This window comes from Vipera ursinii (genome assembly GCF_947247035.1).
Source record: "Vipera ursinii genome assembly, chromosome: 4".
NCBI classification, from domain to species: Eukaryota; Metazoa; Chordata; class Lepidosauria; order Squamata; family Viperidae; genus Vipera; species Vipera ursinii.
The window spans coordinates 36065863-36085138 of NC_139514.1; the positions used below are offsets into that span (position 1 = coordinate 36065863).

Sequence of the window (19276 nt, forward strand, 5' to 3'; positions counted from 1 at the left end):
TATTTTTTTAACATATGTTGTTCAGAACTATAAGGATTTTATATTTGTTTTTATAAAAAATGTATTTTTATCAGTTAGCACAATTAGTTAACCAACTGATTAACCAACTAAGCAGGAGGGAGAATTCTAGGATAGGCATGAAAGATATCTAGTAATTTCTATAACATCTATACATTTATAACAAATTCTTTTATTTCAGAATATGTGAACCTTCCAATTCATTGATATCTTTCATTTCTACAAATAATATGATGTTAGTTATGCTGAGGTCAACACAAGTGAGGCAAATGAAGGAATTTCATGGTTACTTTGAGATCATTCCACAAGAAAGTGGGTATTTTGTCTCTTTTTTAAAAACAAATGTGGACATTTGGTCATATTACTTCTGTTCTGTCTTTGAAAATAGTATATTATTCATGACAATTTATTTTATAATCTCCAGCATAGATTTAGTTCCTCTCCATTTTTTCCCCAAAAACTTTCGGTAAGTTTTTCTGCTTAGATTAACCCAGCTGCACTTACACCTATGGCCCATCCATATTATGCTACATTATTCCACTAGATGGAGGAGTTGTCATATATTTACCAAGCACCACAGTAATTTGTCTACTGACTTCACTGAAAGCTAATCAATATCAGATCAGATCTGGTTAGCACTGGAAAGCAATATTACCAGGAAAAGCATGACTCGGCAGATAATACTGGGAACTGAACACAGAAATACAGAAGCAGATCAAGAAAATTGTCCATGTAATAATAGGGGCAGAGCTTGAATTAAGAGAGTCTTGATCTTTAAATACTTGCTTTATTCAGTTGCTTATTGATAGTTTAATACTGTAGCAATAAACTAATTCTACCATACTATCTTTAGCAATGGTGACTTTCCAACTTAGCACAGGAAGTCACATAGCTTTGGGTATCATTTTTCTGTTCCAAGGGTTTTCAAACTTGGCCCTTTTATGACTTGTGGACTTCAACTCCCAGAACTCCTCAGGCAGGCCTTAGTCAATGACTCCTCTTGTAATTTCTTTATTTCCTTTACTAACAATCACTTCCTTTAAAAAAAAGCAACGTCTGGAATAGGTATTTAGCAGCTTAAGAGATCTTTTTATCATGGTTACAAAACTATGAAAATTAGGTCTTTCATGCTTTTTCATAAACCAGGTAAAGGCAGTTCTTAGTTTTCAACAGCATTTATTTAAGATACCGTACTGCATTCAATTTCTCTTTACCCTGGTGCAGGGGTCGGCAACCGGAAAAAGGAAAAGAGCCACTCAGAACTGGTTCCATCACACAAACAAAAAAGTGGGAGCCGCAAAAAGTGCGCGCGCGTGCGTCCACTCACGCGCATGTGCAAAAACAATTTTGCGCATGCACAAAATGGGAGGCACCTGCGCGACGACGGTCTCCCCTTTGGAGAGGTGCGTGCCGTCCCGTCCGGAGACCTGCCGCGTTCGTCAAACAGGGCCAGGCCGGCGCACGCAGGGGGGAGGGGGAGACGGGGGCTTTTGTCCTAAGAACAGCGGCTTTTAAAAGTGGGAGGGTCGGAGCACCGCGGGCAGGTCCGGAGAGGCGGGGGATGAAGCCCCGTTTGCCTAGAGGGGGGGCAGAGAAGCGAGTTGCTGCAGCCCACCTTGGGCGGCTCCTGCCCTTTGTTCAGGCGCCAGCATCCCAAAGAAGCCCGGCCAGGAAGCCTGCCCCCCGCCCACTTTTCCAGAGGGGGGCAGAAGGAGGGAGCATGTCCCTCCCTTCTTTGTCTGCTCCGCGGCTGCCCTGCGGGAGGGGAACAACGCCTCGCGTGCCCAGCCTGGCCCCTGGCCCCGGTGCAGGGGGCGAGAGGCGGCGTTTGGGCCAGGCCAGAGGACGAAGCCGGACCGTGCGAGCTGCGCTCCCCCCTCCCTCCGAGCAGAAACTCTGTCCTTGCCGCTCCCGAGGATCTGCGAGGCTGGGGGAGCCGCCCTTCCCCTCGTTTGCCCCGGCGGACGCTCCTGGTGCTGCTGCTAACGGGCGCGATTCCAGCTGGAGGCGTCAGCCGCCGCCGTCCTTGGAAGAGGTGCGCATGCACGCTCCAAACCGCCGCTATCCCGTTTGCACAGCTGCCGTGTTCATCAATGTTTGACAAATGCGGCAGGTCTCCGGGCTTCCTTCGGGGGGCCTTTCATTCCTGTACAAGGGGGAAGGGGAACTCTCTATGCTTTTGTGTGTGTGCGTGTGTGTGTGTTTATGTAAAGCACGAGAGAGGGAGGAAGAGGGGGGGAAAGCGAGATCTCAAGCCCCGATGTTTCCTGCCTTCCACTGCTGGCGGCCGCCCTGCATTCTTAGCATTCCTAGGCTTTGACTCCGAGGTCGTCGTCGTCGTCTCCGCTGAGCAGCGCCGCTTGGAAGAGAAAGGGAGCAGGACAGGCACGCTCGCCCCAGTGGAGTGGCCGGCCCTCGTTTTAGTAGAGAGACAGTAATCGCTCCCCTCCGCCCCCCCAATGCTCCCAGTTCTCCCGTTCGCCCGCCGCCCCGCTTTTCTTCCTGAATTTTGCACTTCCTTACCCAACTCCAAACTTTCTCTAGCGCCCCTGTGCTTTAGGAGGGGGAACCAAAGGCGGAGCCGTTTCTCTCTCCCCCCCGCTTTTGCCGCTCCCCCACCCAACCAGTATCCCGCTTCTCCTTCCTCGGCAGCTTTGCAGATGGGCCACACACACACACACGTACACAAAAGCACAGAGAGTTCCCCTTCCCCCTTGTACAGGAATGAAAGGCCCCCCGAAGGAAGCCTGGCCTCTTCACCGCACCGATCCGCTGAGGAGGTTCTTTCAAGCGGGAGACGGGCAGAGCAAGATAGCCGAAGAAGAGACTCCTCAGACGGCGCCGACTTTTTCTTCCCCTCCAGCTGCTGGCTCTGAGTCCCTACCTGGCGGCTTTGCACGAAGCTTGCCGGGGTCATTTTCAGATTTACACATGTCGTTCTCGGGGGGGAAAGGGGTACCTGACCTATTCCCCCCCCGTTGAACGAGCCAGGGGAGGGCAAGACCCTCTGCGGGCAGGGAGGGAGGAGCGGCGAGAAAGGGACGTTTGGGGTCTCTCGCCAAGGGGTGTAAGCCGAGGAACCCTGAAAATCGGTTTGAGTAGAAAAGGAGGAGCTTTGGCAGGGAGGGAAGTGAGGTTGGAAAAGCAGGCCGGGCGAAGGAAGGGAGCGGAGGCGGCAGCTTTGCAGATGGGCCGCGGCAGCTTTCCCAAGAAGCGGCGCCGCTGCCCGTTCGCACGGAGGTACGTGCGCACCTCTCCAAAGGTTTGGGGAGGTGCGCGCGCACCTACGGTTGTTCGGAGAGGTGCGCGCGCACCTCTCGGAATGGGCAGCAGCGCCGCTTCTTGGGAAAGCTGCCGCGGCCCGTCTGCAAAGCTGCCGCTTTCGGCAGCTTTGCAGACGGGCCGCGGCAGCTTTCTCAAAGAGCAGCGCTGCTGCCCGTTCGCGCGGAGGTACGCACGCACCTCCAAAGGTTTGGGGAGGTGCGCGCGCACCACTGCCTATTCGAAGAGGTGCGCGCGCACCGGGCGGCTGGGAGCCGCAGGTTGCCGACCTATTTTTATTATATTCATTCTTTGTCATGCTGAAATTTATGTAAAACAGTAGAGAATCAGATCAACATTTTTTTAAAAAAAAGTAGTGTAAAAATGTCTCTTCTTTTTTGGATGATGCTTGATTTTTCCAACTGTATAATAACAAACAGGACCATCCTCTCTTTTCTCAGAATGTGGAAAAACTATATTGGCATTAGGAAGTTCTGGATTTGAAGGGCGAATCATAAGTCCCTATTATCCCAGCTATTATCCTCCAAAATGTATTTGCATGTGGACTTTTCAGGTAAATTAAAATCCCATCCTTAGAGGACTTCCCCAACTACACTTCCCCATGTTTGGTGTCAGTTGGAAACAGGGCTCTCTGTCTCTTTAGTGAGATGAAGTTGCAAGAGTCTGCTTTCTTTGATCTCTGCACAAAGCTTTAATGTCTCTCCCACCCTGGGTTGTTTTGTTGTTTTTTTTTGGAGTCAAATAGCTGTAATGGGAGATGAAAGGTTTCCTTGTGAATTGTGGAAAGCTGCACCTGTTCTTTAATTCTGCCAGCCTAGCTTCTCTCTTTAAGCATTCATAACAGGCAGATTAAATTAAGGCAACAAGCTTCTGCCTTAGTATATTCTTAAGTTTAAAATGTGCATGTATGTTGTGTTGGCTGAAAATCCTCCTGAATTTTTTAGATATTCCTGCAACATATGGAATGACAAAATTTGCGTCATTTGTTGTTCTCTTCTTTGTCTGTTTTGGAGGAGCACCTGCTGGGCCTTTTTCTGGATTTGATGAAGGTCCAGTTGGTATAGCCACAAGTTCTGAGGGCTTCCTTAATGTGTTTTAGTTTTTTTTCCCTTTTCCCTCTCTGCTGGTAGTCAAACCTTCAGCCCACTCAAGACACTGCTATGTATAAGACTCCAAAGAGATCTTACCAGCAGTTATAAAAAAAAGGTCTTCAATTACCTGCAACAACTACTACTGTAGGTCAATGCCATTCACAAGGCACAATACCTGTAACACTGCAACACTGTCATTACATATAAAAAGGTAAAGGTTCCCCCGCACATGCGTGCTAGTCGTTTCCAACTCTAGGGGCCGGTGTTCATCTCTGTTTCAAAGCCGAAGAGCCAGCGCTTGTCCGAGGATGTCTCCGTGGTCATGTGGCTGGCATGACTAGACGCCAAAGGCGCACGGAATGCTGTTACCTTCCCACAGTAGTGGTCCCTATTTTTCTACTTGCATTTTTACGTGCTTTCGAACTGCTAGGTTGGCAGAAGCAGGGACGAGTAACAGGCGCTCACTCGGGATTCGACCCGCCAAACTGCCGACCATCTGATCAACAAGCTCAATGTCCTACCCCACTGAGCCACCGCGTCCCTGTCATTACATATATTGCATGAATATCTGAAAAATTCAGGAGGATTTTCAACCAGGACACCATACACGTGCACTTTAAACCCAAGAATACACTTGGGCGGAAGCTTGTCCACCCCAATGATAAAATACCCAGACACAAACTGAGTAATGTAATTTATGCAGTACAGTGTAGTGAGACATGTGCAGATTTGTACATTGGAGAAACAAAACAACCACTTCACAAATGCATGGCACAACATAAGAGAACAAACCCATCAGGACAATTTTCAGCAGCTACACTTGAAAGACCAAGGTGACTCATTGAAGACAGCAAAGTCCACACTCTGGACAGAGAAGACCAGTTTGAAAGAAGAATAAAAAAGGAGATTTACATTAAAATTGATAGAACACCACCTATCTCTTTATGACACAGTCCTTTCAGCAGTTCCAAGAAGGTATTTTATTCTTGTGGCATATAAAATAAGTTCTGATAAAAAGTATTACATGCCACTATTTCTACACAGTAAAAGTTGCCAGAAAATTTATTCCCTTTTGCAAAAAAAAAAAAGATAGATATTTTTATTCTTTCTTAAAATCAGGCTTCTCAGAAGAACTTTGGTATTGCACTGATGTTTCATAATTATATGATCAGTGAAAAAAGCATTAAAGGCTGTGAACGTGGATGGTGGAAAATTAATGAGCTAATGTAAGTGTTCATATATTGTAAATAGTTTAATGGTGCAGGAATAAATGAAAAGCTTTGCATATGAAATAATACACATGAGTTTTTATTGTTACTGTTATAGAAACATAGTTTGGCAGATAAGGAAGGGTCAGTATGATTGTCTCTGATAATTTAGAATGTCTTTTATTTTAATTATCACTGCAAAGTACAAGTTGTTTCCTTGCAGTTTGTGTGTGTGTGTGTGTATCATTTAGCATATTGTATAAATACTCCATAAAATTCAGGCGGCATAAAGAATATAACTAAAGATGCGCACATTTGTATGGAGAAATTTAGATTAGTCTTGTCAGCCCTTAGAAGCATGTTTTATTGTAAAACAAAGGAATTATTGTGTATTAAAATCAATAATTAATATGATTTAATTATTTGTCCATCAAGCAAAGTATTATTAGTCCCAATAGACAAGCTAAGTAAGACATGTATAAAACACAAAAACACATTGGGAAAATGCTAGGTGAAAGATAAGTATTTGATCCTTATCATTTTTCTCATCCATACATTAAGACAGGAGGAAAACAAGAAATTGGGTGCAAACTTGGATTGGAATAGAATCAAAACCTGTCTTCAGTTAGGGAAATACAGAAGAAAGTACTTAATGGTGATTGCAAAGGAGAATCATGGAAACCTTTAGGGAATAAAATAGAGCATTGCATAGAGACAATCTACTGCTAGGTGAAGCTTTTGGCATGTAGACTTAGAAATGTGGTAATGCAAAATTATACTGTAACTATATTTTATTATTCACCTCTTCACAAGCGATGGTCTGCATAAGTTTATATCATCCATTTTGCAGGTATTGTGGCTACTACATTGATCATCAAACAATATTCCGTGTGGCAAACTTGGTGGTTAACGTGGAATTTCAGTGTAGCTCCAAGCTTTCTGAACAGCCCTTTCTTGTGGAATATGGAAGTTACAATATCAGCCAGCGTAAGACTGACTGTAAAAATTATTAGAAAACCTTACAGATGTTGTATGCAGATGTTGTATGCAGCTACAAAGATACTATCTTTTCTTTGCTTCTATTCAATAGCTACCACTTATAATTAAGGAAGCTTGATATGCTAGAGACAAAAGATGTGTAACTGTATATTGCAGCAAATTGTCATATCAAAAATTAATCTGCTAGAATTGGAATGATTTGATGATCAGGTGGAAGGTTTTGATTCATTTATGTTAGTCCCAATGGATGTACTGCAATTATAGCTGCACTCCTAAATAGTTTAGAAATCTTGCATAGCATGAAAACTAAAACTGCAATATACACTGGGTATAAAATGAAATTGCAGATTAATAAGAAAAATATAGATAATTAGTTCATTTCAGATGATTATTAACTTATAATTTTCTTTCACATCTCTTCATTGATACATGCTCAGATGAGCTGAATACTGCTACTAGAAGTGCTGAATAATTGGGAAAGGAAATCCCACTATTGCTCATTTTCATGTGAAGGACTAAAATGAGGAAGAAGCATCTTTCAGCCTAAAATAGATGATGGCACATAGAAAAAAAAACGATTTTCATGTCGATCATGATTTTTTGTAGAACCCAAGTGGTACCACTTGAGAAAGGGCACTCTAAAAATACGGAATTAGTTTTATTATTCTTTCAGGCTATATCAGCGTACCTAGAGGGAGATACCGTATGTAGTTTATTACTGAGTTTAGATTAGAGGACAGAAATGGAGATCAGAAAGCTACAGAAAGAAGAAAATTGGAAATAGATACGTACTACTCAGAGAGAGACACTAGAGCTGCAGACATTTCTTAGCTTTCCCACTCCAAAATCCAAGTTCTATATAGCTCTTCTTAGTGTACAGATCACGAGAAAATATGAATTACAACTGAATCCCGAAAATAAATAAGTTTCAGCTTGTATTTTTCATTATCTCATTTTTACAGCAGCTTGAAAATAACATTTCTACAACTTTATTAAAAATATTCCGTAGGACAGTTGCCTCTTTGAAATTAATGGCAATAGTGCTAGAGAACTATTTAATCATGCTTATATTTGGACTTATTTTCTTAAAGCTCTTGCTTGCTTTCTCATAACTTGAACTTTAATACAAGAACAAGAAGTTCATAGAGAGCCTGAAATCACAGGATTTTTTTTTCCCCTTTTGCCTTTTAGCTTGTCCATTTGGATCTTTTGAATGCCACAGTGGTTTATGTATCCAACAAATTCAGCTTTGTGATGGGATCAATGACTGCTTTGATGAAAGTGATGAACTGTTTTGTGGTTAAGTATCTGTAGTGTGCAACAACTAAAAATATAGTAACAATTATAGTTGGCTGCTTTTTTGTATTGCGTCTCCATGTGATATGTTGCTTATCTTCTTTTGTTTTAATAGGCAAACAAAATTGTAGTAGCAACTTCTTGACACAGCAACATTCTTTTATCTGCGATGGAATAAATAACTGTAAGGATGGTCAGGATGAATTACATTGCACGGAAAGTGAGTCCCACCCTACAAACAATTAAATGTATGTCATTCTGCATCCTGTAGCGCAGGGGTGTCAAACTCAATTTCATTGAGGGCCGCATCAGCATTGCGGTTGCCCTCAAGGGGCCGGGTGGGTGTGGCCAGGGTGAGCATGGCCTACTGGGTGGACGTGGCTAGAGTGCATATGGCCTACTGGGTGGGCGTGGCCAGCTCTACATCGTTCACATCAAGGGTGCCTATGGGGGCCTGGGCAGGAGTGGGACAGATCTGAGGGTCTCTGGCAGAAGGAGGGTCTCTGGGCCAGGGCCAAGGCAGTGGGGGCCGTTCCCTCACTGTTTCCAGGATGGCTTCGCGGGCCGCATGAAACCACTTCACGGGCCGGATCTGGCCCCCGGGCCTTGTGTTTGACATGTCTGCTGTAGCGGATTAGAAATTAGAGTTGTATGCAGAGGTATCTACAATTGGGGGCAAGCAAAATGGCAAGCACAACTATAGAGTGAAGCCCCATCATTTTCTACATGCATAGGTATGTACATACATAGGTATGTATATACATACATGTGTACAAATGATGAACCTCTTTAGAAGAATTTGTCTTTGGAATTTGCTGGCAGGTTCATGTTGCTTCATGTTGTTTCTTTAACACATCAATCTTATCCTGGCATACCAAAATTATAGAGATTGCCTACCAGTTTATAAGAACTAAGCATGTTTTGATCCAGTGAGTTGTGCGAATGTGTAGAAAACCAACAGGAAATATAAGAATAGTAAAGTTGGAAGGTTAAAAAAAACTTTCTAAAGAAAGGAAATGGAAATGTGGACATTGCATTGGGGCTGTAGCAGGGGCATCTGCAACGTTGACCACTAGCTCCAGAATGAGGAATTCTGGGAGTTGAAGTCCACACATCTGAAATTGCTGAGGCTGGGAAATGCTGCTCTGGATGATTCTTTCACAGATGGTGAAATGGTTTGTTTAGTTTACTTATATTTACATTTATACCAAGGGTGAAGAGTGTTTACAAAAAAAATTCTTGAATGACTGTGCTGACTTCTAGACAACTGATATTGTTTGAGCATTACAGTTATTGCTTTTTAGGCATTCCCTGTACCAGCAATACTTTTAAATGCAACAATGGTATTTGTTTCAAGAAACAAAATGCAAAGTGTGATGGAATCTTGGATTGCCTTGATCAAAGTGATGAAAACAATTGTAGTAAGTATATTTGAAGGACATATACAAGTATATTCATACAATATATATTCATTGCCCTTTTGGACTAATCCTCATTGTTTTTATAAAAAATACACAATTTTATTTATATTCAAATTTATATTTCTAATATTTAGATTGGTGGGTTTGCCCATCAAAGATTGGAATTGACTACCTTCATTTTCAGTTATTATTTCATTAAGATAAAACAGTTTATAGCTTTCAGCCTCCCATGAACACTTAATAACTAAATAATATGTTTTGCAGCTCTATATAGACAGTAAAGGCACTGGGATGGAAATCATCTAGCCCATCATTAAAATTAATGAGATATGGAGATAACCTTTTTTACAAAACAGTTGCCTGTTCACACAGGTAATTTTCTGTACTTTCAAAGTATTCCATAAATACTTTGCATAAATTTACTTTCAGCCCTATATATTAGAGCAGTGATTCTCAACGTGAAGCTATCTTATCTCTAGGGAAGCATGCAACATTTCAAGGAGACCACCATTTTTACATGATTCAATTTAGAGCAGGGTGTCCAATCTTGGCAACTTTAAGACCAGAATTGTCCAGCGAGATGAACTGAAGTCCACAAGTCTTAAAGTTGCCAAGGTTTGATACTCTGGTTCAGATTAATAAGCAGTACAGATGGTAAAGTACCTTTTCCCCAGCTAATAACCAGCTAATTTCAACAATGAGGGACAAGCAAAACAAAAAACAAAAAGCCAAGAATTCCTGTACTAGACCACCAAAATGAAACATAATACATGTATTTTGCTATTATATTATTATGTGTTGTTGTTGTTTTCATGGGCCTGCAGCTAGGTAGCTGTTGTTCTGTACCAGCCTACTACCGGCCCTGCAGAAAAGGCAGGGACAACCCCTTTACAAAAAGGCAAGAGAGGCTGGAACTAAGCCTGCCAAATTTATTGAAACAAAACAGAGCAAACAGAGCAAAACCAAAACACAAACCATGAAACAGGAGCTATTCAAACGGTTGCCTTCAGCAAACCAGCCCTCCCACACATTCCCCTTTTAAACAGTTCAAGGAGTGGCTTCTCTTTGCCTCCTTCCGAGGTGCCCCATTGCCTTCCTCTGTTTACTCCTGATTGACTGCCTCCTGCATCGGGCATCCTTGAACAGGGCCAGCCGTGGGTCATCTTCATCCACGCTTTCAGGCTCACACAGCTGGGTCTGCGTAGTGACCAGATGAGAGGGGCCTGGCTGAGGGCTCTGTGAAGCCTCAGGGCTGTCCTCTGCAGGCTCTCCAACACCCCCCTCCTCCCCCTCTGAATCGTCCAACCCAACTGCCGAACCCACAGGCTGACCCTGAATCACAACAGCTGTCTTCTACAAGATCAAACCATTTTCTAAAGTGTATAGCTACTTTGCTATAAAATTCCTCCATCCCCTAGGAATTCTTTAATGCAGGTTCTCTAGATATGTTGCATACAGTAGCTGAAGCAGTCTGAAGTGTGGCTGGATAATGCTTGGAGTAGAGACCAATGAACCGTCCCATGGATGAGAGTTTACACAGGTTGAGATTCCAGAGCTGCTTGCTAGGGAAAGGTTTTAGAGCCCTCATGAGAGATGTAATTTTTAGTGAGACAAAGGACGAATTATTAAACCCATAGAGAGTAACAAATAATGTCAATTTAATTTTAAATGATTATAATTTGTAGGAGCTAGGACTTTTTGTCCCGGCACAAGGTACTTCTTTGTTCTTTTTCCATCCATCACAGACTCTGGCATACGTCAGCTCCTGCCATAAGCCTGAAAAAAATTGGATAGCCTTCTGGACAGGCTGTGTGCCATTTCGCAAGAACAAATAGGATAGCAATTGATTCAATTTCAATAATTAAAATAAATGGCTAGTGCAGTTGTGCTGGGCAAAAACCATGCTAAATTGTTACATTCTTTTAAAAGGCTGTGGCAATCCTGGATACCGCAACGCTCACAACCGAATTGTGGGAGGTTTGGAGACCCACGAAGGAGAATGGCCCTGGCAAGCCAGCTTGCATTTTGCTGGAGTTGCTTATTGTGGAGCCTCTGTGATATCAAAAGAGTGGCTTCTCTCTGCTGCCCATTGTTTTCAGGGGAACAGGTAAGAAGATAAAATTATTATAATCGATATTCCTTTAATCTCACGTCACACATGTGATCTCTTTTTAGAGCACAGTGGGTATATTGTTTTTCCCTTAATCTGCAACAATCAGCCATGCAATGCAAGCATGACATTACCAACATCCAATTATAAAACTAGTTTAATAAGCAAGGCATAAGATTGTCCTGTCCTTAGCATTTCAATATCTCCCTTTCCTAGGACTATCTATCTCCTGAATGCAAAAATCCAGATGACCTTTTGATGAGAGCAAAGAAATATAGAAGATGTTAATTACTAGGTGCCATCTAGTGGTTGTACAGATTTTTGAACCCTGGATGTGGTAGTCTTAACTCTTCCATATTAGCCTGTAATAATTCTTTGTGGCTCATGGGTTATTCATCTTCTTCAGTATAAATATAAGGGGTTCCCCCCCATGTGCCTGATTTACTGTCACAAGGAAATGGCAGAGACTGAAGAAAGACAAGGGCATCAAGAACCACAACTAAATTCAGTCATGTATATTAACCCTAAAAGTTTTCCAGAAGCCAATGCAGACTCCTCACATTTGTGTATCTAATGAATCAATATATGCCCCCTTTTTCCCAAAGTGAAAAAGGGCATCACACAGGCATAACTGCAATACAAATGGGTACAGTAACACTGTACACATGTATATACATTCAAGTGTATTCTTGCACATATATTCAAATCCATGCACACACAGATAACTTGATATAAGCCTGCGTACAAATTTTTCCCACATGTCAATATCTGTCAAAGGCCTCTGATATTTTCATATTTTCTTGCTCACTTACTAACGCAAATGTCAAATTTCAAGTAGTTTTTGTTCTTGCAAAGCTAAGGACTACAGAGTTTTGTCAGTATAGGAGTCTGACATCAGGTTGTGCACTGAAAGGACTCCATTATCACAGGCCTTAGCATAAAAGGACTTTAGAGAATCAGCAGGGTAAGTCCACAGTTAACGTATGTGGGCAGACAAATGAGTGTCTTGGGCAAAAACCAGATACTTCCCCAAGGACCCCAATTAGAAGTTGCAACTTCTTATTATTTCCTTAATTGCTTAGTTACTTAGAAACAGGGAAGAGCTCCTCAGGTTATCCAAGTTCCAATTTTACTGTCTCTTTTGTGCATTGTGTCTTAGAAAGTCTTTTCCCCCTTTTTCTTGTTCCTACTTCCTTTCCCCTCAGTTGCATTTTTTTCTGAAGCAAATAGATATGGATTGAAAGCTCAGAAAAATTGTGTTGTACTCTTACGGTTTTAACTAACCTGTGTGTCAGTTTTGGTACAAGAGTAGTCACTTAAAGTGAAATAGATCTCAATCTCTCTACTGCTTGCCTTGCTCAAACAGTTCATTTAATTTAAATATTTCGATGACTATCCGGGTTGCTTCTGCAACTCTGAGTGGCTAAGAATAACTAAAAACATAACTGTAAGATAAAAAATAACCACAATGCTGTAATGTTAATACAGCGCAACTGAGATCCTCAAGAAATTTACATTCTTCAACTAAACAGTGAAACAATTAGCTCACTTGACGTGTTCAATTCAATGCCTGAGGGGATAAGAATATTTTTCAATCTTTTTGGAACACTGACAAGGGTTGAAGCCATCCAAATCTCAGGGGGAATGATGTTCTGCAGAGCAGGCACAGATATTGAAGCAGGAGACAGAAAGCCAGTTTCATTCTCCATTCTTGTTAGCTGTTATGCATCCCGTTTTAAAATATGGATTTAGAACTTTTCTGGAATAATGTTAGATTTTAGATTTAGATTTTAGATTTTATTAGATTTATATACTGCCCTTTCCTGAAGGACTCAGGGCGGTTTACAGGGCATTTTAAAATCACATCAATATAAAATACAAAGTTAAAAGAGAATTAAAAGATTAAATTATCCCTGAAAATAAAACCCCAGTTAAAATTCTCAGCCTGGGTCAGAGAGCTCAAAGAGCCAAGTCTTCAGGTCCCGGCGGAATGAGCGTAGGTCAGGGGCAGTCCTGAGCTCCACGGGCAGCTGGTTCCAGAGGGCAGGCGCACCCACAGAAAAGGCCCTCTCCCTGGGTGTTATCCGCTGGCAATCTTTTACCGGCGGCACCCTGAGAAGACCCTCCCTCTGCGAGCGCACTGGACGAAGGGAACTTGATGCTGGCAGCAGGTGTTCCCTCAAATATCCCGGACCCAAGCCATTTAGGGCTTTATAGGTCATAACCAGCACTTTGAATCTCACCCGGAGAGCAACCGGAACCCAATGCAGCTCACGGAGTAGTAGTAGTTAGTAGTTAGCCTACAATAATGCAAAACCTATATTCCAAAGAATAAAACACAACCATTGAAAACACTTGTGCAAAACTACATTTTGCCTTTCCCCTGGTCCCATCCCAAGGAGATTAGAAAAAGTTTAGAGAAAGGTGATTTCACCACCCCCCAGACCTTTAAGTGAAGAAGAAAGAAACAAGACCTGTTCTTAACATATTCAGAACACCGACAGAATAATGGTATTTTTCACTTGCTAGCACTGCACCTGTAAATAGGGATCAGTAGTGGGGCACAGCACTTAGATATAGGCATAAATTTCTTTTGCCTCAAAGATTTAATAATAAATGCTTGTTTTGGTCATGTTCAATCATAGATATTTGAATGTTCTGTTTTCATTTAGGTTATCAGATCCTAGAATTTGGACAGCATACTTGGGAATGCACACACAAGGAAAAGCCAAATTTGTCTCCACTTTGAAGAGAATCATTCTCCATGAATATTATAACAGTCAAAATTATGATTATGATATTGCTCTATTGCAATTAAGCACCCCATGGCTTGAGACAATGAAATGGTCTGTTGGGCCTATATGCTTACCTCCCACCATGCACAATGTGCATCCTGGAGAAAAATGCTGGGTAACAGGCTGGGGACAGAAGCAGGAAACAAGTAAGTCCAGTGCATTGTATCATTCATTCATTTGTTGCAAATAAACAAAGGGTTTATGTAAAAATAAGAAATGGTCAGCAGCATTAGAAGTGGTGCTTTCATTAGAATGACTATAGCAGTGCCAGAGCATTTTATGGTGAGTTTTGCCCTCTTTGTCTGTATTACAAAAATACAACAATACAATACGAATGCAGCAAATCTTGATGCTAGTTTTACCATTCTAACCCTCTTCTCTTTTCCTTTGGAAATACCTGGAAGTGCTTAAAATATGTTATAAGTAAAATTGTTTAAATTTGTTTAACAAATACATATTATTAAAAAGAAAATTTAAACACATGAGCCAAAAGAATTACAGTATCTCTGGGTTTTTTGAAATGCCCATTTTATAGAATGGCAACTGTAATTTGTAATAGCTTTGTTTTAAGATTATATTCTTATATCTTGATATCCAGATATCCATATCCTGATATTTATTTATTTATTTATTTATTTATTTATTTATTTATTTATTTATTTATTTATTTATTTATTTATTTATATTTCATATTTCTTAAGCACCCAGCTTCCTCATATCCATATGTATGGCTTATGTGTCTGAATATATACTGTATGTATATATATATATAAATTCATTAGATCACAATATATGTTTTCCTAATTCCTAATTTCTCAATTTACTTTAAAAAAAGCCATTGTACACAAATTTCCCATTTCTTAATTTCTTAAGAAACTATTTTTAACATAGACTTCTCTGGTAAGTTCTCTATTTTCCAGTGCAGCATGTTTAATCTTTATTGTTGTTAGCCGCCCTGAGTCCTTCGGGAGATAGGGCGGCATACAAGTCCCATAATTATTAAATTAAATTAAATTAAATTAAATCTAAACTTTCATCTCTGAATATATGCAATTTCCAGAAAAAAATATTCTTGTTCAAATGTATTTCTTATTTAAAAAAAAAGAAATTAGGAGGAAGGCAAGCAAGTTTAGAACCAGAGTAAGACATGTAATGTGCTAGTAAATTCTGTTCAGTGTTATCTGTTGTAAAAGAATCTAATTCTATCATAAGCAATATATACAGATCTCATCTAATATCAGTGATTCCAAGTATCTGTTCTCACTCTGGAAATCGAAGTGTAAAACTTCTATGAATACCATTTTAAAGATTCTTTGTAAATTAGGAATACTAAGGGTTTGTTGTTAGTTGCGAAGTCATGTCCGACCCATCGCGACCCTATGGACAATGTTCCTCCAGGCCTTCCTGTCCTCTACCAATACTAAGGGTAAAAAGCATAAAACATTTAAAATAATCTAATTTCTTAAACATTCTGACCAAATAATTATTTTTTTCAAAAAATACTGATGATCCTGAGTTGGGAAAATCTTTGTAGACTGTAGGCAACAGGTTAATCACAGGTGAACAAGTTCATGTATGAATATACAAATACACACGCACGCACACACACAAACCACTCAGCGATTCTTAAACAAGATCAGCAGAAGCCAAAATTAAAACTTATTTTTAAAGATAATTGTTTTTAATGGCCAAATTCTTGCAGGATTATCAAATCTCAGTGTTCTCAGTGTTCTTAAGAGATTATCATTTAAAATTCCTGGCAAGTCCGTGAAACTCTTGCAAATTTGATAGATTATTATATAATATCAAAAAGCTAATTACATTGGACATTTTGCAGAATTTGGTAACCTTGTAAAATTGGGACATTCCAAACAAAGGAAACTGGATACCTGCAACACTGAACAGTGGTGGTATATACCTGAAACATTTGCCAGCTTCTCTACATATGACATGGATATAGTTTGCTTTTTCACAAACCACAGCAACTTGGGCCAACCCAAATGTTTCAGTTTAAGCAGTGTCTGAAATCTGGAAAGCAGAATGCTATTTTGAAAATCACACTATAGATTCGTTATTATTTGTAATGTGAATAGTTTAGACTGCCTTATAATTGTTTAACCAGGCGTTCTAATTCAATTCCTCTTTCTACCACAAGGGCCTAACTCTGCTCCCTTACAACGTGGGGTTATTGCATGGATCAATGGGATAATGTAACAATCTTAGAATACTCTAAAGCAGTGCTTCTCAAAAGGTGGTCTGTAGACCTCCAGGAAACCTGTGACACTTTCAAGGGAGACACAAAGTTAAAATAAATAAATATTTTTAAATTTCTCAAATTTTATTTCTAATCCATTTAAACTGTCAATAGATATAATACACATAAACCAAAACTCTTTGAGGGTCCTCAATCATTTTTAAGAAGGTAAAGAGATCCTGAAAACAAAGTGATTGAGAATTGCTTGTTTAAAATATGTTATGTTATTAAAAACATTTCTTGGAACATAGTCCTTTGGATTTCAAAAGATGTTATTCTTAGGAAACAATAACTTAATAGCTAAATTCCAAGTATACATAAAATACAAATGAATACATAATTTTATTTATCACTTGTACTGTCTATTTTTAAAATAACTCACTATTCTGATGTTTTATATTTTGAAGAGCATTTTATATGTTGTTTCTATGAATGTTATGCTATGCCATATTAAATAAATACATACGAAACAGTTTGTTGGTTTATGCAAAATGGTGCTATATAGTATAATCGTGGTCAACATTAAAAATGAGGTACTGGAAATGTTTTTTTTCTTGCTTCATTATGCTTTTCCCCAATCCAGATGATGACACACCAGCAATTTTACAGAAAGCAGAGGTGGAAATTGTGGATCAGACAGTTTGTCATTCAACATATGGACTTATCACAAGTCGCATGCTATGTGCTGGAATAATGTCTGGAAAAAGGGATAGCTGCAAAGTAAGGATTTCACTTTTTTTGGCATGCAAACTTGCTACCCCTCCCCCCTAACAATCATAGATTTGGGAATCACCTAGAATTCATGGTTATAGGTTAGACTGGTTAGAAGCAGAAGATAAAAAAACCAGAAACAGGCTGGGGAAAATCACTTCTGTACTGCTGCCAGGAAAATGCCAGGTCAATTCCATAAAATAATGAGAGGTAAACTTATGAAATATTAACTTAAAAAACAAGAACCTTCAGTCTGATGTTTTTCCCCCCACTTTTTCTGTTTTTCTGTTCTCTCTTCTTTCTCTCTCTTTTTGTGTCATTATGAACATTTTCTCAGAATGTTTGGGACTACAGCTTCCAGAATGAATACCCAGCCAAGATGAACTTAATAACTCTAATAAAATGATAAGTTATTCAAGAAATATCTAGATCATCTTTCCTACTGAGTAATTTTCATATTGGAAGATGAAGTGGTTCCATAATCTGTGATGAACTACACTGTTACACATTATAGATAAACTGAGTGGCCATAGAAATAAAATTCAAATATAGAAAATTAGTAGTTAATAGAAAAAAATCTAGATTAATTATAGTCATATACATATATTTTAATGATATTTTATTTTTTTCTTGTCAACTAAACCCTTTCCATCATTAGTTGTACCAAAAATCTTATGACTAAAATAATACTATTGTGCATACTGTCTAGAGAAACATTGGTCTCTAAATATTGTTAACTTTTTAAAATAATCTCTTTTTAGGGAGACTCTGGAGGACCTCTATCATGTCGAAATAAACGTGACGGAAAATGGTTTTTGATGGGAATTGTTAGTTGGGGCTATGGTTGTGGAAGACCCAATTTCCCGGGAGTGTACACAAGGGTGTCAAAGTTTGCTACGTGGATACAAAAATACATGCCTTCAGTTTCTAGCTAGTAGTGATTATATTCCAGAGGCTATAATAAAACATCTTTATTAAAAACGTATTTAATAAACAATTGTGTTTTTAATTGCATCGTGAATTTAATCCCCATGACTACAAAACCTATGGTACATAATTCATCTTAAAACAGTCTAATGAAGTTTAATGAAGAGAAGGACGAGGGATGACATGATAGCAGTGTTCCAATATCTCAGGGGCTGCCACAAAGAAAAAGGAGTCAAGCTATTCTCCAAAACACCTGAAGGCAAGACAAAAGCAATGGATGGAAACTAGTCAAGGAGAGAAGCAACCTAGAACTAAAGAGAAATTTCCTGACAGTTAGAACAATTAATCAGTGGAACAACCTGCCTCCAGAAGCTGTGAATGCTCCAACACTGGAAGTTTTTAAGAAGAGATTGGACAGCCATTTGTCTGAAATGGTATAGGGTTTCCTGTCTGAGCAGGGGGTTGAACTAAATGACCTCCAAGGTCCCTTCCAACTTTATTGTTGTTGTTGTTGTTATTTGTTAACATACTACAATATTCAGAGGCAGAAATGGTACAGTCTTAGCTCCTCCTTCCCTTTCTAGCATGCTCTAGGTCAGTGGTGGTGAACCTTTTGGAGACCCGCAACCCAAAACCCATTTATTTATCGCCGGGTGAGCATGGCTGACTGGGTGGGTGTGGCCACAGTGGTCACGGTGGACTAGGTGGGTGTGGCCATGGTGGGTGTGGCCACTTCGATGATGTTTGTGGGGAGAGATGCCTGTGGGGCAGGGTTGGGGGAGATCCAGTGGGTCTCTGGTGGGTGGGGCAGTGGGCCAGAGGCTCATCCTACGGGGTGAGGTGAGGCAAGGCAGGGTAGGTGTGCCAATTGCCGCCAGGCAAGGCAAGGCAGGGGCTGGAGCAGCTGCTGCCTGACACCATCGCCCCCCCACACACACACAGAGGCCAGCAAACGCTGGGTTGTTGTGGGAAAATAAGAGGAAGAAAGTGTGTTGGATATATTTGCTCCCTTGAATTATTTATAAAAATAGTAAGGTGGGAAATAAATAAATAAATAAATAAATAAATAAATAAATAAATAAATAAATAAATAAATAAATAAATAAAAAAAAATAAAATAAAATTAGTACATGCATTCTCAAACACAAATGACAACAATCTGAA

The 19276-nt window shown here is 40.1% G+C and overlaps 1 protein-coding gene across 1 annotated transcript in view; it reads left to right on the forward strand.

Annotated features, from left to right (window-relative positions):
* The window catches only part of TMPRSS7 (transmembrane serine protease 7), a gene marked incomplete at both ends in the record, with an annotated part of 25957 nt that extends 7837 nt beyond the window's left edge, over window positions 1-18120 (forward strand). The window contains 11 exons of the mRNA XM_083361255.1: window positions 200-330; window positions 3741-3853; window positions 5511-5617; window positions 6450-6586; window positions 7790-7897; window positions 8010-8114; window positions 9199-9315; window positions 11245-11422; window positions 14098-14366; window positions 17058-17194; window positions 17947-18120. Of these exons, the coding sequence (XP_083217381.1) occupies window positions 200-330; window positions 3741-3853; window positions 5511-5617; window positions 6450-6586; window positions 7790-7897; window positions 8010-8114; window positions 9199-9315; window positions 11245-11422; window positions 14098-14366; window positions 17058-17194; window positions 17947-18120 (1576 nt within the window). The remainder of the gene's footprint in view (window positions 1-199; window positions 331-3740; window positions 3854-5510; window positions 5618-6449; window positions 6587-7789; window positions 7898-8009; window positions 8115-9198; window positions 9316-11244; window positions 11423-14097; window positions 14367-17057; window positions 17195-17946) is intronic.
* Between the last annotated feature and the right edge of the window lie 1156 nt (window positions 18121-19276).